The following is a 23820-nucleotide window of genomic DNA, read 5'->3' as shown; positions in this document are numbered from 1 at the left end:
ACCTTAAGGCGTCTACGGGAGTGATGTGTTAATAAAAATTGTATCAATCAATTTTGAAATCCATGAGGAATTCCTTATAGGACTAAGATATAGCTAAGAGTATAAATGATTTTTTACTATTGTTAACAATCCTTTCAGGGCTGCTAACCCAATGTCCTTAATAAATTGGTTATCCAAATTAAAATTCTTACAAAAGTTGTGAAATGTATGAGTAATGGTGCCTCTTGCTCATATCATCAATCCTAAAATTTCTATGAAGTCCAGATAATATTTTTCAGCATAATATGGAATTGTAGGTTCATACATATCACATTTAGCCTTATGTACATCATGTGGTTGAGTGGATGATGCCTCGGTTCTAATTGTGGAGTCTATTATGAACCCTTTACTTGAGCCCGGTGGTATAGCTATCATGTCAATCCGCCGACTTGATCCAGCCTGACACGATCCACGTACCTCCTCGCAGACTGTGTAATTCTTTCCTCTTACGGCCTCAGCAATCATAGATCTTATACGATGATGATGTGAATTCCATAGGGTGTCATTAAATGGACAGGAACCCAAGACGTGACCAAGTGTTTCAATCTCACTGTTGCAACGCCGAGAGTGGTTATTGTTTTGAGACCTGCCAGGTAATGCACAAACTGGAACTACATTTGCTGTCAGTTTTATGCCAGTTCTCCAGTCACTGGTGGTTAAACCTTCGGGTTTTCTCACCCACTGATTGGCTGATGTGTATTCCTTATATAGTATAACACCCTTACCCTTTTGTGGTAAGGCACACCAGGCATCGAATTCTTTCTCGCAGAGTTGTCGCAGGAGTGAGACCTTGACTGATTGGTATTCAGTATTCAGAAGTAGGCCAAGTTTATCAAAGCACTTCTCTGTTTCTGTATGGAGGTATCTGGTATGTTTAATGTGTATATTGTTGGATCGGTGGAGAACTTGGCATGCATTTATGTGCTGTAGATAAGCCTCCAAACCAAGTCCTTTATACTTTTTATTGGAGTATAACATGCTGTCTCGTGTACCTATTGGAAGTTGAACTTGTTTCAAGGTTGCAGGTATTCGAAGTAAAGGTGTAGTGTGGAATTTGTAGATCAAAGATAGGCAAATGTAGGTTGATAGCATATTAAATTTCTGGTATTATTATTATTATTATTATTATTATTATTATTATTATTATTATTATTATTATTATTATTATTGATTGTTGCAGATGGAAAGATGAATGAATATCTGTGTGTGCTTCTTATGATGTATTCGTAAGTAATTAATGATATGCGTCACTAGAAGTTGAGCTAGAATATTCTTCTAGTACCTGTAGTATTGTTTTACAACTTCATCAAATCATTTTGTCGACTTGTAGACAAATTAATTGTAGATAAGTGTTTGATCATCCAGGATTATAGGTTATAAGTTGCTTTCAAGGAATATACGACATCAAAGACAGGATCCTTCGCCGTCGCAGCTCAGTCACGGCCTGTTAGATTCCTTTGTTGTATGATGACAGAGGCAAAAGTTCAGAGAGATTCGGTAGAGCTCTCTCTTTCGTGTCAGAATAGGAGTGCAAACGTACTTGAATGTGCCAGTTTTGGGATACACGATATTACGCAAGTACCTAATGGGAGGAGTAAGGAAATAATGGACGAACAGCGTAAAGAGGAGGAACTTCTTGAGATCGCTAGGGCAATTAATTGAAGGAACAAGAATCCACCTGATCGATCAGGTGGATTCTTGTTCCTTCAATTAATTGGATCTTATAGTCGATACGGATATGAAGTGGATAGTATGTAACATCGCTAGGGCATTGGTGAAAAGCATTCTAGCTATTCCACTTCAGAACCTTCAGTTGGAAATCCAGAATGGATTACGAAAATTGGAGGAAGTTCTCGATGCTGGAGCAGCATGCAGACATCCCGGAAGAGAGCTAGGTAAAATCTAAAACAGGAACAAACAAATGTAGAGATAAATGAATTGCCTACGACACCGTTAGTGACGAACGGGGAGAAGAAAGATAAGGAGAAATGGGTCGAGATTTCCTATAAGAAAAAAAACAAGAAGGAAATTAAGGAGGATAAAGATATCCAACCTTTAACAGATGAGGTAGATTCTGGCAGATTGGAGGTCATTGATAGTGGGGAAAAAACAAGGTAAATGGACCCATTTAAAATCAAGGGATCATTCTGATGCTGTCCTTATCAAACCAACAAACGGCAAGACTTTTGCAGATGTTTTGAAGGGTATTCAGAGTAAAATACAGCGGTGTGAGCATTCGATCTATTCGTAAAACTCGGACTGGGGCGATTCTTCTCACTTTTAATAAAGACACACAAAACGAGAACAGGGACAATTTTAATAAATCTTTAAGAGATGTCCTTGGAACGGATGGCGATGTGAAGGCTTTAACACGTTCACTGCGTATTAGCAGAGCGTGACATACCCGCCAACCTGAACAAAATATTTGTGTGGGACTCTTTAAAAGTTGTAATTATCGAAGTTTTGTACGTTGGTAGGACGAGTTCTATCGAACTCATGGACTTCTCCCACTCACGCGCCTGGTGCGTGACCCGCACGGTAGTCGAAATCGAGAAGTAACACTTGTCACCAGACGGATCACGCGCCACGCGTGTTGGTAGATTACTGTGCATTATTTGCCACGGATAGCAAACAAATGCATAAAGTATGTTACACACATAAATATATTCATATTTACACTTCTCTATTACAGAAAAACGAGCTAAATGGCTAAATGGGTGGGTCTCGTAATGTTGAAGGAACCACATTGTCGGCCATCTGCAAAAAATATAAATAAAATTATAACATAAGCATCACGACGCAGTCAAAAATGATTACTGCACTTGATTTCAAGATATGATGCAGGAATAAAGGACAATTAGAAGTTTCATTCGTGTTATACACATACAGTAGAGTCTCGTTAATCCGAACCAATTGGGACTGGAGTCTGTTCGGATTACAACATTTTCGGATTGACTGGAAAATATTTTCTAATAATAATGTTATTGTTTCTACGTCCCGCTAACTACTGTTACGGTTTCCGAAGACGCCAGGTGCCGGAATTTTCTCCCGCAGGAGTTCTTTTACGTGCCAGTAAATCTACTTACATGAGGCTGATGTATTTGAGCACCTTCAAATACCACCGGAATGAGCCAGGATTGAACCTGCCAAGTTGGGGTCAGAAGGCCAGCGCCTCAACCGTCTGAGGAATATAGTTTCTACAATACAGTGCAGTACATACTGTAATTTTAAACATTCATTCTTTAGCAGTTATATAACATACTGTATAAAATTACAGCAGGGTAGTTAAGAACCCGTAGAGGAGAAAACGATAGTGAAAATGACATTAGCGCTGACTGTCATCAATTACAAACAGACCAAGAAATTGTAGCTATGGAGGAGAAGGAATCTGGAGTTCATGAGGAACGGAGTGACGACAAAGAAGACCACAATGAACAACTAGTGTCAAATTCAGATGCCACGCCGCTGCTACGCCGACTAATGTGATGTTTATGAGACGCTGGTTAAACACTACATCTTCGAGTAGGTTCCAGTCACTATGGCAAAAGAAACTAACAGACTTTGTAAAGATAAATGACCAGTGATTGATGGTTTATGATGTGTAATTATGTTTACATTAAGTTATTTTAGTAAAATATGATTAGTAAAATGCAAGTAAATCTTCATTCGATAATATGTTCTTTCAGTTCAAAAAGGAGAATTTTTAAAATCGAATATTTCAGTTCAGACTAACTGGACTTTTGGATTAACGGGGTTCAGATTAACGGGACTCTAGTGTATATGATGCACGAATAAATGACAATTACAAGTTCAGTTCCTTTATTGAACATATTGCAGTAATGGAATTTACCGTATTTATTTCAAAAGTGGAATCACTCTTAATTCTCTTGAAGTAATAATAAACAGAAAATGCAGTGTCTTGCCTCGCAATGAAGTGGTCTTGCTGCACAAAGATCCCATAAATGAATGATGACGTATGTCGACAACTCTGGAGAGGAAATACACGGGAAACTGAATGCGCATGCGCAAATATGGCTACGGATGAATCTGTTAGGCCCGGTTTCACAGTATACAGCTTAAGCCTTGGATCGGACTTGAGCGGGAGCTTAAACTCTGGACGAGTTTCACAGTGGGGAGTGCAAGTGGTAAGCCGAGGTTATCTGTGACTGGCTTAAAGCTGTATGAAACTGAGGTTTAAGCTAAGGATTCAGTTCAGATGGTAGAGTGCTGGCCTTCTTATAGCCCAACTTGGCAGGTTCGATCCTGTCTCAGTCCTGTGGTGAAGGTGCTCAAATTCATAGTTAGTGGGACGTAAAACCAATAACATTAACATTAAATAACTTATATTTCTGAATATATTTCGAGGCTAGTGAAATAATACAGTTTCCGTGTTCCGATATACAGTAAAAGAGACAAAAATGTCGGTCGGTCACTTGCTTTCTTGGCTTACGCTGCATGAACCATCAACGATAGACCCCAAGTGTAAGCGTATGAATTGTAGAGCATAGAAACCTCTACAAAAAAAGTCTGCGATGGTATATACCTATTTTCAACCGTTTGCCCTCTAGAAGCGATTTTATGCTATACTCAGCGGTAAAAAAATATAACTTCTTAACATTAAATAAATATTTCGATATTATCCTCGAATTCCTGATCGAAATAAATTGTTTGACCTCCTCCAGTACTTTATAAGGATTACAATAACCTTGTCAGGACATTATTTGCATGAATGGTTCAGAAGTTATGGCCATTTTAGACAGTAGTGGTAATATGTGTCAGCAGGACGGGAGAGTGACCTTTTTTAAACTTTATTTTCGTTACTATTATTGGAATCACATTTTCCGTTCATTTTTCTAAATTATCTTGGCTGATAAACGATGTATAACCTACAAGTCAATCAATCATAGGCTACGGATGTAAACAAAGATGAGAATTGAATCATTGCGCATGCGCAAGCATTACCAACTTCGGAGATGTTCAGCTTAGTAAAGCTGCACGTGGTCCCCCTACTGTGAAACTCGTAGTGTTTAAGCCAAAGAGTAAGCCTTGCTTAAGCGGCATGCGTGGCTTACTAAAGCTTCGGCTTAAACTCAAACTGTGAAACCGGGCCTTAGTAGACTGGACTTACATGGTCTGCGGGACGACAATCGAAGCCTTTCTTACCATGCGGGAAACCTGCGATTCACATTTCCTAGCAACCGTCCCATGACGCGCTAGAAAAGTAGCGCCACGCGCACAGCGCGTGATCCGCATTGAACGTGATAAGTCCCCACACTAGCTTGGAAATTCGGGACATGGACAGTATCACCACTTCTTTAGATGTAGAGGAAGCTGTAAGACAGGATCTTCAGAATTTCGAAGGAGAACTGAAAGTCTCAATTAATAATCTGAACAGCAGAGGGCAAAAACTTGCTATCCTTGAGATAAAAGATAAGGAGGCCCAGAAACTTTTAGAAATGGGTAAAATTAAAATAGGATGGTTGGATTGTAGAATCCAAAAAAGGATCGTGGTATCTCGCTGCTTCCGATGTCTTTCGTATGGGCACCATGCACGAAACTGCAAAGGTGCAGATAGAAGCAAACTTTGTTTTAAGTGCGGAGAAGCCGGGCATAGGGCGGTAGGTTGCAAAGCAAATCCGAGATGCATAATCTGCACAGACATTAACCCCTTCGGTGGCGGGTTTTGGGAGACCTCCTGTGCCAGAAAAGTGAGGTTTTTCAGAGGAAATTATTTATTTTTAGGAAGCAAGGAATGAGTAACAATTATTAAGGGAACACATTCATATATTATTCAAGGTTAATAAAATCTTACTTTACACTCTATTAACACTTTTTTACAGTAGGCCTGTGATATAGTTTCATAAAAATCATAAAACACTGGTGTTTTGAGTAGGACCTATACTGTCCTGTGAGCAATACATTCTTATTTCATGCTTTTGTATTATTCCCATCAGCAACACTAATGCAATCAATTGCCAAATTTTGTAAGAGTTTATTTTTTCCAAAACTGTGCCCTTCCATGCGGAGATTTATTTACAAGTTTTTCAATGCAATTTTAGAATAGGGCCAACGAATTTTTTCGGGCACTGTCAAATTTACAATTTCATCTGTTACAATCAGTTCAAAACAGTCAATCCTCTGATAATCCTCACACCAGGATTTGCCGTAAATGGAATAATATTAGGTCGCGCACTATCCCCAGGCTTACACATTTTCCAAACGAATGTATATTCAACATCTACCATCACCTTAGCTTCTGACGTAATACCTTCTTCACTTTCACTACAATTACTGAGGTCATCATCTGAAGAATCAATAGTACCATTATAGCTACTATCAGAAATACTAATGTCACTTAGAGATTCATCTTTGATGTAGTTCCTTATTTTGTCTTCAGACAAACTTCTCTTCCGTTTCGCGCTCGCCATTTCTGTTTACCTCGTCAGCTGGCCAGAGGTTGTATATGTAAAGTAGAAAAGATAAGGCATATTTTAGGCCAGACGCTTCGTGAATACAGCTGGAAATCCTCCCGCCATTTGTTGAGAATGCTTGAAAACATTTTCCAAAGCGATTAGAGCACCCGAGAAATTATTGGGCGATCGCGAAATGAACACTGCAGCTAAACGAGAATTTCTCGGGCGGTGACGTTATGGGCAGGCGTGCGCCACCCAAGAATTTCTCGGGCGTGCCACTGAAGGGGTTAACGTCGATGAAGCTAATCGAAATCATGTACTTGGCTCAAGAGCCTGCACAGCGTTTCGTGAAGCTCTCGAAAAGCCTAAAACTAGTAGTAAATGAGAAGGTTATTCAGGCAAATATGCACAGGAGTAGAACTGCCAATGGTCTTTTGACGCAGATGACCTTTGAGATAGGAGTAGACGTATTTCTTTTTAGCGAACCTTATCAAGACAGAGACCACCCAGGATGGTTTGTGGATAATTGTGGGACAGCTGCAATTTGGATACCAGATTTGGGTAGATGCTTAGTATCAAGTCAAGGATGCAGAGACGGTTTTGTGTTTGGGTCTGCACAGGTCGATATACTTTAGTGAGCTGTTACTTTATGCCAAATGAGTCGGTATTTGAATTTCAGGCTAAGCTGGATGGCCTCTAGGACGTATTACAAGGTTTTGACAACTGTTTAATCATGGGTGGTGATTTCAATGCCCAAGCACTAGAATGGGGTATGTCACAGTATGACTCTAGAGGGCACCGAACTATGGAGATGGGCGCTAGGTTGGGTTTGATGGTCACTAATATTGGAAATGTGCCAACCTTTTGACGAGTGGGCTGTAGAGGAACCATACCGGACGTGGCCTTTGTATCTGACGACATCGTGTCGAATATCAACGACTGGCGGGTGACTGAAGAATACACGGGAAGTGATCACCAGTACATTACTTTTCGTATTCTTCCTGAAACTTCACAGATTAATATTACATCGAATAAATCAACACGGTGGAATATAGAAAGTATGGACAGAGAAAAATTTCTTGCTATCTTAAGAAATGAAATGGATAGTATAACAGAACAAATATGTTGTTATAAAGGGAAAGAAGCGGCTGAGAAACGTGTTGAGTTCACCATGCAGCTTATTTGGAGAGCATGTGATTTGTCCATGACTCGTAATACATTACAAAACAAGAAGCGTTCAGCGTAATGGTGGACCAAAGATATTGCTGACCAGAGAAGATGTTGCCTGCAACTTAGACGGAAGGCACAGAGAGCACGAGTCAGCCAAGAAGACACCTCACTCACAGCTGAGTATAAGTCGGCGAAAAAAGAATTGAGAAATGCTATCAAAAAGAGTAAAGTCGACAAATGGTGGAAAATGGCTAAAGAAGTGGATGACGATCCATGGGGTTTAGGATACAAGATCGTTATGAAGAAACTTGGAATTTTCTCAAACCCAATCATGGACTCAAATTCAATGAAGGATATTGCAGATACATTATTCCCAGAGAGTTACGAAAAGACTACAAGCTGAGAAATGAAGACAAATATAATATAATAAATAAACCGCATTCTTAATACAAAATTAGAGCAAAGAACATCACACGAAAAGACAAACTTCTCAGATCATCATTTCTTTATTATATTCTGTGGGAAAGAATGAGCAAACGGACTATTAAAAAAGCAGGGATTGGTGCTCAGACATAATTGACAAATACTTATCCTTGCAAAAGCAACTACACTTTAACGATTTTCAATTCTTATTTAGAACACTGATAAACCCGAAAATGTCTTCTTGGAAACAAAACAATTTGCATATCCATAACACCAAAACTCTTGGCGCTATAGCCGTAAATGCGAAACCATGTATGGGTCTATACCACGTATAGAGGTCGGCGCTGAGGGGTTAATTTTGAAAAGAAGAAACTCTACAATCTTAACAAAATATTGGAGAAACGAAATATTTTGTTTGACAAGGCAATAATAAGTAATAATAATAATAACTTAAATGTTTCCACCTTTTCAATACAATATATTCACAAGATTACAAAATTATACGGTACTAGTTTCGACCCATCTAGGGGTCATCATCAGCCGTATTGGAGCAAAGATCATTTGTGGCGAAATCCTAAGACAATATTATTTTAAAGAATAACAAGTGAAATGAGATGTTATGGTAATAGTTAATAATACAAGGAATATACATAATAAGAGGTTTTTAACAAAGAATAAAGTATAAATGGGGTGTTGTAAAAATTATAATCATGGAAATCAGTAAGTTCTTGTATTGAAATGAAATATGGCTTAGGAAGAGGGCTTAAGGTGGGGCTGAAGGGTGCGGGAGAAAGTGTAATTGCCTCGGAAAAGTACCTTTGATTAAATTTAGGATTGAGTTTAGGTTGGCTGCATTATTGTTTCTGAGGAAAGTGATAAATAGATCGAAGAGTATGTTGGGTTTCTCTGAGATTTCATTGAGATTGTGACTGGCATTAAAGTATTGGTCTAGGTGTATGTAGTAATTTTCCATTATGTTCAGTAAAGGGCCCTTGTTTGCTAATATGAGGATGTCCATGTCTTGTTCAATATTGGTGAAATTATGGTTATAATCTTGCATGTGTTGGCCGATGGCTGAAAACTTGTTGTATTTTATTGCATTAGTGTGCTCGTGGTATCTGATAATGAAGTTTCTCCCGGTTTGCCCGATGTAGGTTTTTTTACAGGTGGTACATTTGATCCTATAAACTCCTGATTTTAAAAAACTGCTGGTCTTGTTGATGTGTGAAGTATTGTATAAAACATTCATGTTCTTATTGTTGGTTTTGAAGGCTATTTTAACGCCTTGTTTCTTAAAGATGTTGGTTAACTTGTAGATATCATTGTTGAACGTGAAGGTGGAAAATGTTAGAGGTTTGGTTATTTCTTTTTTGAGGGTAGTTTTTGGGCGATGTTTGTGTTTATTGATTATCCTTTCTATAAAATGATTGCTGAAGCCGTTGAATTTTGCGATTCCGCGGATTGTGTTGAGTTCGTTTTTTAGATCTTTATTGGACATAGGTATGCTGAAGGCTCGGTGAACTAGGCTGTTGTATGTGGCTCGTTTGTGGGACTGGGGGTGCACTGAATCTTGGCGAATGGTGGAGGCTGTTTGAGTGGGTTTTCTGAAAATTTTATAACTGAAAGAATCTGAGTTTCTAGTGATGGTTAAATCTAGAAAGTTGATTTTTTGATTTGATTCGGATTCTAGTGTGAATTTGATATGAGGATCAATATTGTTGAGTCTTAAGAGGGTGGTGGGTGCGTTAATTGATTTCTCATTCATGATTACAAAGACATCGTCGACATATCTGGCCCAAAAGAGAATGTTTTCGAATTCGTTGTCAATTTTGGTGTATTCGAGGAAGTCCAGGTATATTTCTGCTAAGATACCTGAGGCCGGTGACCCCATTGCCAAACCATTTTGTTGATATATGACATTGTCAAAAGTGAAGAAGTTATTGTCGATGATAAGTTTTAATATTGTGATAAAGTCTTGTATCTCTAGTTTGCTTAAGTGGCTGTTTTTTTTTAATTGTTTATAATTATCGGAATTAATTTTGATACTTGTATGCTTGGGTACATGTTTACAATATCGAAAGAGTGGATGGAGTGATCCGGTTGCAAATTGAACTTGTTTAGTTTTTCTACTAGCTCAGATGTGTTTTTAATAGACTTTTTGGATAAGAATTGATAATTTTTTCTTAACAAACATTGGATGAATTGTGATATTCTGTATAAGGGGCTCGGTCTATAGTTGATAATTGGCCGGATGGGAATTCCGGTTTTGTGAATTTTGGGAAGAGCTTTAGCAGTGGGGAGTCCTGGGTTCATATGTATGAGTTTGGATTTTTCCTGTTCGGTAAATAAAAATGAAGTGTTTTTAAGAGTTTGTTTAAGTAGTTTTTGAATTTTTTGGGTGGAGTCTTTTTTGATTATGGAAAATGAGCTGTCTGTGAAAAAGTTTTTTGTTTTTTCAATATATACTTTTTTATCCATGATAACTGTTGCATTGCCTTTGTCAGCTTTGGTTATGATGAGTTCGTTGTCTTTAATTTTCTTCTTGAGGGCGTATATGCGCTTTTGTTCAGCAATTTTTTCTTTATTATTGAGGTTATTTGCGGGGTTGGTTAAATTGTGGAGGATATCAGTCAGTTTCCTTTTAACATCGGTTCTAACCTCATTTTGCGTGTCTTCCGGTATTTTGCTGATGGCTAGCTCTGATTCTGTGATCATAGTAGCGGCTATGTTGAGGCTGTTCAAGTTTGGCCAGTTGTGTTTCGGTCCTTTGGATAAAGTTAAGTGTTCACTTTCACTTAAGGGCGTGTTAGATAGATTTACAACAGCTGGATGAAACTGCGTACGAACGAACGTGTTACTATTGGAGTTTCTAGTTTGTTGGTTATGTAGTTGGCAGTTTTTTAGCCTGTTGAGTTTATTCTCCAAATTTGACTGTTTTTTGGCTAGTTCGTAGAATAATTTGTTCTCTACTTCTTGATAGAATAGTGTCCATTGTGCGTTTGAAAGTAGTTTAGTCGCTGCGAGGTGAGTGTCGTATAATTTCTGATTCAAAAAATATTTCTTCCTGTACAAGAATTTAATTTCGTCTCTTAACCATATTTTGTTTGTTTTGTTTTGAGTTTTGATGGTTTGAGGTGAAGTCCCATGTTTCTTTTTATTGCTTCTTAGAAAATTAGGTGTCAAGTTAAGTGATATACATTGCTTTAGGAAATCGATGTCTTTGCGTAATTTGGCTATCTTTAATTTTAGGCCTAGATATTGAAAGGCTTTCTGTTTTGCCTGGTAAGCTACATCATTGATGGTTATGAATTTCATGTTTTTGGTCCGTATTGAACAATATATAAGTAATAATAATAATAACTTAAATGTTTCCACCTTTTCAATACAATATATTCACAAGATTACAAAATTATACGGTACTAGTTTCGACCCATCTAGGGGTCATCATCAGCCGTATTGGAGCAAAGATCATTTGTGGCGAAATCCTAAGACAATATTATTTTAAAGAATAACAAGTGAAATGAGATGTTATGGTAATAGTTAATAATACAAGGAATATACATAATAAGAGGTTTTTAACAAAGAATAAAGTATAAATGGGGTGTTGTAAAAATTATAATCATGGAAATCAGTAAGTTCTTGTATTGAAATGAAATATGGCTTAGGAAGAGGGCTTAAGGTGGGGCTGAAGGGTGCGGGAGAAAGTGTAATTGTCACAATCTCAATGAAATCTCAGAGAAACCCAACATACTCTTCGATCTATTTATCACTTTCCTCAGAAACAATAATGCAGCCAACCTAAACTCAAACCTAAATTTAATCAAAGGTACTTTTCCAAGACAATTACACTTTCTCCCGCACCCTTCAGCCCCACCTTAAGCCCTCTTCCTAAGCCATATTTCATTTCAATACAAGAACTTACTGATTTCCATGATTATAATTTTTACAACACCCCATTTATACTTTATTCTTTGTTAAAAACCTCTTATTATGTATATTCCTTGTATTATTAACTATTACCATAACATCTCATTTCACTTGTTATTCTTTAAAATAATATTGTCTTAGGATTTCGCCACAAATGATCTTTGCTCCAATACGGCTGATGATGACCCCTAGATGGGTCGAAACTAGTACCGTATAATTTTGTAATCTTGTGAATATATTGTATTGAAAAGGTGGAAACATTTAAGTTATTATTATTATTACTTATATATTGTTCAATACGGACCAAAAACATGAAATTCATAACCATCAAGGCAATAATAATCAATTCTCAATTAAAAACAAATAAGTTGCCATCAAGACACTATAAGTGTAACGTCCCGAGCAATGTCGCTCCTTTCCTCTCCGATAAGGCGATAAAGTGATCACATGCTCGCACTCGTACAAAAGTCGACGACACTTGAGTGCACACGCTTCAAGGCAGGAAGAGAATAATTATTCACTTCTTTTTCAGGTCTCAAGGCACAAAATCGTGCTGCATCCATGTACTAGACTAGATTGTGTTCTGAGGTTAATCAGAAAATAATCACCTGCTTTAGCCACTTGGTCATTGGTTGCTTCTGGATTGAAGAATGCTTGGACGTTTTGTTCCAGATGTCTGTTGTTTCTGCCGAAAAGTGCACTTGTTGTGTCACACTCACTAAAGGTATTTGAATGAGTTTGTGGAGAACAACTCTTGCTGTTAGAAGAACTTCTGCATCTTCTACTGCCTATCTTCCTTCTTGCAGAACCTTTTTTAGGAGCTCAATCAAACTTGGAAAAAATTTGAGAAATTTCTGGACATGTGGCTTCCCTGTCAAATCAGAAGGATATCTACAGCAATGTGCTACATAACTCAACAATGTCCCTGAAATTTTAATTCTGCTTTGGGAAGCAGACGATCTCCACTCACCAGTACTAATTTATTTTTTTCCTTCGACAGCGTCTGTGGTTGGTGTAAACGTTGAAAATGAAGATGATTTAGTCCCCTTTTGCATACCCCTCTTCCCTAAACAGTGAGAAAGGAAAAGCTGGCAGTTCATCTGATTGTTTGGTTACACAAATTCTGTGGAAGAGTGGAGCTTCTCAATATCAGCACTGCCAGTAACTGAAGCAAGTTCTGGAGATTCCTTCATAAGACAACTAATGTTTTTACCATGTCACAGCACATTTGTTGAGAAAACCACTGCACAACATTTTCATAGTCTTGAGAAAGGTGCATGTCCACATGTTGCTCACTAGTCACCTACAAGCTATTTAGTATTAAAAACTTACTAAGCATTGTAAACACCTACAAGCTGTCGCAACTTCTCGTCAGATGCACTGGCTCCTTGGCTGAGTGGTCAGTGCTGTTCGGGTCAGAGGACCCCGTTGGTGTTTGCATTGTCCCCAACATTCCTGAAACTCTCACACCACACATAACACTATGCCGCCCACCCTCGGAGGGTCTGCCTTACAAGGGCTGCACCAGCCCTGAAACAGCCACACGAACTTATAATTAAAAGTACCTTCTCCCCCCATTATTACTGTCTCGAGCAGAACACACCACCTGCTTGTCTCCTCATTCATAAAATACCTATTACACAACATAAGACTTTGAACAAATACACGTCTTCAAATATTAGTCTTAGAAATGCCCTACTGTGCTCTAAACACCTTAGTTTAGGATATATTTTAAAACATTTGATGAAAAATCACTACTTTTGCAACATTTCGATTTTAGAAAAAAATTGTTTGAAAGCCTGCATATCAATCACTACGTAACCTACAGAGCTGAATTTGGGCTCGAACTTTAGCAAATTTACTCTACTTTAAATTTGGAATAAATGATGATGTTTGCTAGACCAGCCGTTTAGAAGATATTTTGAAAAAAAAAACCACAGAGAAAAGGTAAAAAATGTTGATGTTTTTTCATAGTGCATAGTCAAAAACTTGAATTTTACATTACATGCTCAATACTAAGAACATAGCAAACTACTGGACCTCCCTATATTGAGGATGATTTTACTGGACTATGTTAGCTGAAGATGAAATGTCTACTAATTTGAAATTAAATGACTATTTATTAAACACAATACCGAACAGGTGGATGTGGAATTTTCTTTATTTTAATATAGTAAAAACTCTCCGTAACGGACACCTTCGGGACCGAAAAAAACTGTCTGTTATGAAGGAGTGACCGCCCGAGAGAGGTTATGAATCTGGTACCATTAAACATAAGTCGGAACACAATAACCTATATATTGTGTGTTAACAATTCTTGCAAATGTACCTTTAATTGTATACTGTATATAGTGTTGTACAATGTACTGCACTGTACTAACATGAGAAAGCTGTAGATGGGCTGCTGCACCTGCGATGTAAAGAGATAAAAACACTTCTATGGAAACCTCTATTGAACACACTGTACACTATTACCGTTCACCATGTTAAAATTGTTGAAGTTAAGAAGACCATACGAGTTTTTGAAACTTTGATATGTAGATGTAGCAATCTCTAGCACAGTACAGTAAAACATTAGCATTTGAAAAAATCCTTAATGTTCGTTTGGTTTGTCCATTTCGGTTTAGCAATGATATTTTCACTATGTGTAATTAAATCCTGGGTCAAATTTACACCTTTTTCATTGTTTTGTTTATAATAGAATTCTTTCAGTCGCTTAACAAAGCCGAATGCCTCACTGTATGAGGTTATTGGCAGCACATTCGTTTCCATAATTTCTTCCAAGTCGTCCTTAGCAACACCTTCACTAACGCTTTTGTCAGAATCTTCATTTTTGTCCTTCTTCGTTTGGATTGACTGAAGAATCGTTTTCATATCTCCACTCTCACACTCTGTTGGAATATCTGAATCAATTTCGATATAGGTGTTCACATGTACACTGTAACCTGCTCCATTCATCAACTGTTGTGTTGTTCCATACTGTCAGGAAGGGTATTCGATTCTATTTCGGGATGTCCACCACTAGCGGGAAACCCAGCTTTCAAAAAGCAGTTATGAATTATTGAGGTTGTAACATTTTTCCATGCATTGGTTATCCACTAAATTGCTTGGAAAACATTCAGTCCCTTTGTCAGTGTTTGAAAGGTTACTTCATTCCCATTGAGTTCTGATACTATGTGTTTCATCACTAACTGTCTGTACATGACCTTGAAGTTCTGGATCACTCCTTGGTCAAGCGGCTGAGAAACTGATGTTACATTTGGTGGGAAACAGAATCTTCAAATTTTGCAACTTAATTGTATCCGGATGCAATGCTGCATTATCGAGGAATGATAACACTTTTTGCTTGTGGCGTATCATTTTTCTGTCAATTCTGCCATGAATTCTAACGCTTTTGCTTGCATCATTGGTCCTGACACAGGGATATTCTGACTTGTTATTTTAGCGAACCATTCTAGCGTTGCCTTGTCAATGAAAGATCCACTACCACTTTGAAACAGTTTAATGCGCTGTTCGTTGCCATTTAAACGCCATTCTTTCACTAGTTCCTCTTCCTTTTTCACAATTTCAGCTGCCTGTGTCTTTCTAATCTTGAACACTTCGGACAGTTTACGCACACCACACTTCTCAAGTTTATGATAGTTTATGATGTCTACCTTTTCTTTTAGAGTTAAAAACTTCCTCGGAGCCATGTTTATACCAACTTACTAACATAAAACTGAACACATCAAAAGCCCACGAGTCAATGAAAAGTAACCTGACAGTGAAGGTACGAATTCCAGCGCTGTCGAGCATGTCAGATCACACAACTTCCGGAAGTGATAGCATAGCTTAGTGTTGCCTTCCAAGAATGTGTACAGCCTGGACCAAAAGTTGCGATTCTTAGATGTACCGCCTGTGCAAAAAGTTAGCAAATACATACTGTACAGGACACAAATACAGTATTTTCTTAATTTTTTTTTTTTGCTAGGGGTTTTACGTCGCACCGACACAGATAGGTCTTATGGCGACGATGGGATAGGAAAGGCCTAGGAGTTGGACGGAAGTGGCCGTGGCCTTAATTAAGGTACAGCCCCAGCATTTGCCTGGTGTGAAAATGGGAAACCACGGAAAACCATTTTCAGGCCTGCCGATAGTGGGATTCGAACCTACTATCTCCCGGATGCAAGCTCACAGCCGCGCGCCTCTACACGCACGGCCAACTCGCCCGGTATTATTTTCTTAAAAAGAAAGTGTCCATTAGGAGAGGTTTAATTGGAGTTTCTCGTGGCTATGGCGTGTCCATGTCCATGTCCGTAATAAAAGGTGTCCGTATAAGAGGGGTAATTTACTCATACACAACATCGTATGTAATTACAGACCTAGAAAATCGTCCGCCAATGAGGGGTGTCCGCCAGTGAGAGGTGTCCGTTAAAGCAGGTTTTACTGTATTGTAATTCTGCAGATGACTTGATGATTTGCGGAAACAAGGAAGAGAAGATAGAGGAACGAACTGTGGAAGAACAGGAGGATGAAGTTCAGCGAGTTCTGGAGAAAAACCTCAAATGGCATAATCCTTAGTGGGTAGAAATTACAAATTACAGCTGAGGTAAGAGGAGGAAATGATGAGGAGCTTTTCTTAAGAATGTGAGAAGCTTGATCTGCAGTAAACATGCCTCCCGTGAAATGACCAAGGATTGGACATGCCGAGCCTGTAGCTAGAAATTGTGCAAGATGACGACGATGGAGCCATTCTGTTTAACGAATATCATAAAAGCAGTAATGTCAAATGTTGCTATCAATTTGGCACTTACTCCCTTATTATCAAAACACTAATTCGTTTTTAATAGTTCACCTCAGGGAATGGCCCACAGTGAGTATGCCAGCCAGGCAAAGAAACTGTTTAACAGATTTAAGGAGCTGACGTCACTGAAGAAAGGTATGGATGATTTTCCTGAAACAGGTTGGTAAAATAAATTGTTTTCTATCATTATAAGGTGTATTCACAAGGCGGATTCAAGAAAAACCCTTTTAAATAGTTCTACAATAGATTCATGGGCAATAGCACGAAGTAAGGGGACCGTGCCACAACAGTAGCTGTGAATGCCCTATAGGTAGAGGCACAAAATTGCAAAAGTTTTGCAAAATTTCACGAATTTGGCTCAAAAACACGAAACTATTTACTTTTTTAACTTTACAAACCAAAAAAGTAAATGTATCCTCCTAATTCAATACAAAGCACAATTCCAGCATTAGATGGAGCAATAAAATTCAAACATGTTTCAACTCGTTTGAGCCATCTTCAGTGAAATAGGGAAGGGTTAAAGTATTCTATATAATATAAGCTTAAAATGTGCTAAAAACTTGTTCCATTATTTGAAGTTAACGACGGAGATTCGAGGCGAGTTGTGGCAATAAAATCTGATAATCGATGCCATGATTGAATTTATACCTGTTCGATATATATCAAAAGATATAGTATACTGATCACCACTTAATTATCTTCCTGTGAAGCGAGAAATTTATCATATTCATAATTACGTGATGGAGTGACGGTGTCCTCTTGCCTGTTGAAAATTTTGCTCAATTTATTAAAATGGTTGTAACAGTTTTTGATCGAGAAAAAGAATTTGCATTGGAAGAAATGTAATGTGCAAATTGAGTGGCAGAGAAAGGACACGTGCCTGAAACACATTAATAACAGAGTTTCACATAAGAAGAACAAGGAAAAGGCGCTAATGACGACAGGCATCAGACGACAAGCTAGTCTCACAGACACTAGTTCAATGGCAAAACGAGCGAAATATGATAAAGACGAATTCATTTTATCTACAACTCAAGTTTTTATGGAGGCAAATATTCCACAGGAAAAAATTGATCATCCAAAGATGAGAGAGTGGATGGAGAAATATATACCAGGTTTAGGCAATACTAATTTTTCTGGGGAAGAAATTTGAGATTACGTTTTTCTAATAACTTAGTGCTGTTATGCTAGTTTTCTTGTTTAATGACATTTAGGCCTACATAAGGCATGCTGGATACCTCATTTACTTAAAATTATAAATCATTTAATTCATTCAAATGATGTTAAAGAGCCCTCTAATATTAGGCCTATTGATTTTTTAAGGTACTGGAGACTTGCTCACAGCTGGAAGACTGTGGAAAGGTTCTGTACCTCGAATCGTCAAAGAGGAGAAGGAAAGTTTAAAAGAAGCAGTGAAAGATGAGAGTTTCAATTCTGTGTGATAAAACAACTGATAACAGAAAGGGCAATGTGTGTTTATGGTTCTGGTAAAAGTGCTTAGTTGTGGCGAAAGAACGGGTTCAGAAGTTATTTGTAGGGGGAGTGAAAGTTATTGTAAATGCTAATGCTACAGCATGTTCACAGGCAATTATGAATGTAATTCACAAACTTGAAATTCAGTACAAGAATGTAGTTTCTATAACTTCAGATTCAGCATGTTACATAGGCAAGTGCATAAACGCAGTTAGGGTTTTAGTTTCACAAAGGTTAGTACACACGCAGTGCTGGGCTCATAAACTGAATTTGGTGGGCAGTGTACGGGCAGTGGAACTTAGTGCTTTGAACCAATGTGTTGTACAGGCAAAACACATCTTCCTTAATACACGAAAGAGAAAGCATGTATACATTCAATTCCTGAAACAGAAATATGAAGACGAACCCACTAAAGCTAAACTCTTCCCTACTCCTGTGGTCACCAGGTGGAACTCATCGTTTAAAAGTGTTGAGTACCTTGGAGAATGTCTTCGTGATCAGTCAGTATTGTTTATAGTGAGAGGGCATTCTCAACGTATTGTAATGTCTGACAGGAGAACAGCTCTCACTCCCAGTAATATGGAACTCATGGTATCTCCGTCTTTTTCAGACTGATGTGTAAGTTATATACTTAGGCTAGGCCCTACTTGTTAAAGTCAGCTGATACATTTTTTCAAATTTCCATGCTTTGATATAATGTGTAATACTGTATGTGTTCTAAGCAGAAGCATAACCCATGCATATATACTGTAACCGTATCGACGACACCCGTACTTTATTCAGTAGAGAGCATGGGTTTGATGCCAGGGCGTGTACACTCTATGCTTAGGAAACATCAGAGAGAGGGTAGTACAATAAGTTCTTATAGTTTTGAACCTTTGTTTATTCAAAAGAAACTAGAAAATCATATCACCTTGTCATAGATGAACAGCTGAATTTACAGAGTCCTGGTTGAGAAATGAAGGGGAATCCCGTGATGATGAGCTCCTTCCCCTCACCACTGAACACCTCTCTGCACCGTGGAACCGCGTAATCCTTCGGTGGTCAACGGTTCTGGAAGTTCTGGTAGAGGCTCGAACCAAGGAGTCTGATGACAGGTGAGTGCAGCGTGGAATGTATAGTTAATGACTGAATTCCACTTAAGTCCCAAGAAGGGAGTAAAGAAGCATGTAACACCAAACAGAATGTCAATAAAATCTGAACGACACTTCCTTACAGCACTTGTCCAGCTTCTTTTTCTGTACATCACTAAAGAGACTGTCAGACTGACTCACCAGTGTACGTGGGTCTGATAATGTTCAAAGTACAAAAATATCAGGTCCTGGAAAGCCATCGCTAGTGCCACCTTGTGTACCTATCCCTCCTCCTGAATCTTCATCACCTGCAGCCCGTGGGGCAGTGAAGACACAGTCGCTGTCATCATTTTTACCAGTGCAAAAAGATCATGTCATTGGCCCCATAGGTATGTCCCATGATTAGGAGATCTGCCTCAAGTCAGTACCCTTAGCAGAGATTATATTCCACGTTGCAGAGATTTAGCAAGGGCAGAGGTGAATGCTGCATTGGACAGGAAGCCCATTGTAGTAATCGCAGACGAGACGTCGGAACAACCAAGGCAAATGTCTCTTTGCTGTTCTATTCAGGGCGATAACGCCAACAGCAGAACAACAAGTTTATTTGGCAAGCTGTTCATTTTTGGATCCTGCCAACGGGACATCATGCAGCCGAGCAATCATTGATGCTCTGAAAAACTATAATATTGATTATGAAAACGTGCTGGGTTTAGTGTCAGACTTGACAGATACATGGGTACACGTTTCCAGGCATTTCAGACCGTCTTCTTCACTTCCAGTGCTTTGCACATAAGTCGCATCTTGTGGAGGATGTTATTTTCAAGGAACTGTCACAGCTGAACAATTTGGTTTCAAAGCTTAAGATGGCTTTGCTCCACTGCAGGAAATTGAGGAACTCCTATCTAAATTTTTTGAAAGGTGATTTCCCTGATTTGAATGCACTGTTGTTCCCAGCTCCTGTTATCACCCGATGGAACTCTTGGTTTCGCTCAGTCCAGTATCTTGACAAGTACTTCACTCCCCTGGTAGAGTTCTTTAGCTCTCTTGATGAAAATTCCCTAAATAGCAGTGGCCATTCAGTGTTGGATATGTTTAGAGATCAGGATATGCTTCCGTTGCTGAAAATCAGATAAAGTTTGTTTCACAGATATCTGCAAAAATGAATGCAGCACTCACAGTACTGGAGGGATCGTCCTACCCATATGCTCAAAAGCTGTGGGATGATCTTACCACCATTTGTGGAGAAATGAATGGAGAAATGAAGAGGTGTGCTGACAGATGGTTTCTGTTGGAAACGAGTGACCTGCTTCGAGTTGCAGAAATAATAAGAAGAAAGAGGAAATTAAATTGCAATTTAAGTAGTGTATGCTTAAATGCATAACTAAGCTCTCGAAACACATGAGCATCAGTGATACTAACGTGTTTTTCAAAGAAGTGTGCAATTTATTTAATCCTACAGCTGCAGGGCAAAACAGTGCTCTGGAACCTAAATCACTTGTCTCTTTGAAGCATAAGTTGTCGTATTTTTAGAAATGTCACTGTTGATCAGTTTGTCGAGGGCTGCGAGGCATATCACCAACAGATGCTGCTTAACATTAAAATGAGAAAAAAAAAAACACTGACAGTCTTCAAATGTTGATGGCACTAGGTTAAAGTTTCTTTCCTTTGCCTCGCAGCACTGCAGTGCATTTGGGCCCCCACGAACAGTGTCAATGTAGAGAGGTTTTTTAGCAAATACAACATGATTGTAACTCATAGGTGGTCTCGAATGAAGGAGGACACCGTTTAAACAATTGACATGCTATACTTCAATCATCACTGAAATTCCTCTTCTTTGTAGGTCTGCTGTACTGTGATAAATTAATACATTCAGAACAGTATTTTTTACTTTGAAATTGTGTAAATTTGGAAATATGCATATTTGTGTGTGTGTTAATACTTTTTGCAATCTTACACTGATGTTTGTCTTATTTTCCATAGTGTATTCAAAACTGCATGAAGAGCAATTTGCGATTAAACAGTATGATTTTTGAAGGGCAGAAAAAGTCCATTCGACACTCCATGCCGTACGATGTCGGCATGTAAAAGATCTCTGGTGACACACTTGGTGTTTACCTGACAAAATTCATTAAATCTCAGCCATAGAGGCCCAAGAGAGTTTTGGTTTACTCGGTCTGCCATCTAGTAGCCCTAGAGTAAAACAGAACAGCGAAATTGACGAGCAGACAGCCAGATGGCGTCAAATTGAAATGTCTGCACATGGTAGCTGAGGCCTTACGATTATTATTATTATTATTATTATTATTATTATTATTATTATTATTATTATTAACCCCAACTGAGGTGTGCAATATCTCATATTATGCCCATCTTTAACCAATTTGCTACACAATGCTAAATTTGAAAATCAAAATACTAGATGTCTGATTTTTAAATGCCATAAACCACGAACTCTACATAGAGCACAGGATGTCACAATTTCCAACTGGTAACAAAGAACATTCCACCAAATGACTTACGCCCCTCAGTACCGCACATTCTGTGTGTGTCGAACATAGCAAGAAGAAACTGCTTTGATTTCATGAATGAAGCCAAGATTAATGTTAAGGAGAAAGGTCTTACACATCTTTGTCATTCGAAATGCAAAAGAAAAACAGTATTACACAGGTGAAACTTCTTTCTACGCTTTAACATTACAATGCACAACAAACAGCATTTTTCAACTTTTCACCTAAAGCAGTTTTGTATTACGAAAAGCTACTCTCCACTTTGGATGAGATTACGCGTGTGTATTTAAAGCACACAATGTCTGATTGAAAATTCTTCTTCGATGGCCTCCAGATCTCCTTGGCCAGCGACAACACTGCTTATCTGTACAAGTTGTTCCTTAATTTCTCACAAACTTCAGTAATGTCTTACACAGTTTTCAAGATTTGTGATTGTGGGACTTTAGAGCTGTCTCCTAACACCCATACATAGCTTGTTTACTTTCACTCATCATAATTACTTACATCATTCACAAGAGCACATCTATCACTTGCGTTGTTCACACTTTCTCTCCAACAGGCATTACTTATGTCACAGACACACACTACATCCACAACCAAGCACACTACTGCTTGCTGTATGAACGTACGAATACTTGCGCTCATCTCTGCCATGCTCTCGCCTTACAAGCCACCAACTTATGCATGGAAGACAGATCACAGGAGGAACAAAGGCAATCAACGCAACTGAAATTTAGACTACTTTCAAAGCTCATTCTACTCGGGTATGCAAGCATGCAGCCAATAAAAACAAGATGAAATACTTCCAAATGAAGAAGGAAGAAAGGAAAAACAATTTTTGACACATCATCCGTAAATGTATTGTTATAGGATGAAATTAATAATTATTAAGATTGATTCATAGTGATTGGCTGTGACAAGATGTTGGCAGGCATGCTGTAGTGTCTTCTAGACATAGCATAAAAGATACAATGGACACATGATAAGAATGGAAGAGGATAGAGTTCCAAACCAAGCAGTTACGGCAAAATTAATAGAAGGAAGAGAACAGGGAAGGGCCAGAAAGAGGTGGATGGATATGGTGAAGGCGAGTATAGAAAAGAGAGGAGCAAAAGTAGAAGAAATATTGGAGGAAGAAAGGGAGTGGTGGAGGTCCTTGATTCACAACCTGACCCAGAAGACTGGAAATGGGAAATAAAGCAGCAAAAGAAGGCTCAGTCAGCTCAGCTGTCATCACTAACCTGGTCAAGAGTCTTTCCATTAACCTCAATGCCATTCACTTCTAGCACCTCGTCGTTCACCGCCAGCAGTCCAGTACTCTCTGCCAGGCCACCGGGTACCAGCCTCGAAATGAAGATCCCTGGAACCTTCTCAAGGCCAGCTGGAGTCACACGAACAGACGTACCATCCCGGATGTAGAAGCCGAGAGGTTTGTCTGAACCATGCTTCAGGAGGCGAACACGGCGACATGTTTCCGGCACGATGTCGACGTCTATTATCGCTGACACCTGTTATGAGAAGATACAAGCTCTCACACTCTAGTAACTGCCAACTCCTCACTAGAAACAGGTCACAAACAACTCAATCAATGTAAATATCACCATTACTGGGATAGCTCTGAAGCAGCCAGGCCTACCTTCAATAAAAGGCTCACAAAAGGGGACATCTTTCACTGTTCCTGTTCTTGGACACCTGACAAAGGTAGTAAGAAAGGAGTTTGAGGCTGTTGAGGATATTGTGACACTGACTTCTGTGAAAACAATAACTTGGTCGGTGTACAGCGGCTGCAGAGTGGAAGTGTCTCAGTCCTTGAAGATAAAGGTGGTTCATTCATCATGCAGAGAACCCAGAGCAGAGTGTTGCCAGGGGTTCTCCAAGTGGTGATAGGGCGTCTAAAACAACAATTGTTCAGGAAGGCGTAGTGGTTCAGCAGATCTCAGACAACACAACTGGTAGCCCCTACAACCAAGGTGCCTCAGGATGACATATGACAGCCACTTTCAATTGACGGT

General features: G+C 38.8%; 1 protein-coding gene across 1 annotated transcript in view; it reads right to left on the bottom strand.

The window, feature by feature from the left end:
* Nucleotides 1-23820, bottom strand: part of par-6 (partitioning defective protein 6) — a 266845-nt gene that overhangs the window by 21613 nt on the left and 221412 nt on the right. The window contains exon 4 of the mRNA XM_067148955.2: nucleotides 23050-23316. Coding sequence (XP_067005056.2) covers nucleotides 23050-23316 — 267 coding nt within the window. The remainder of the gene's footprint in view (nucleotides 1-23049; nucleotides 23317-23820) is intronic.

This window comes from Anabrus simplex, chromosome 6, assembly GCF_040414725.1.
Source record: "Anabrus simplex isolate iqAnaSimp1 chromosome 6, ASM4041472v1, whole genome shotgun sequence".
In the NCBI taxonomy this organism is placed as follows: domain Eukaryota; kingdom Metazoa; phylum Arthropoda; class Insecta; order Orthoptera; family Tettigoniidae; genus Anabrus; species Anabrus simplex.
Note: the sequence above shows the minus strand (reverse complement) of the source record. Positions and strands in the feature narration are given on the sequence as shown.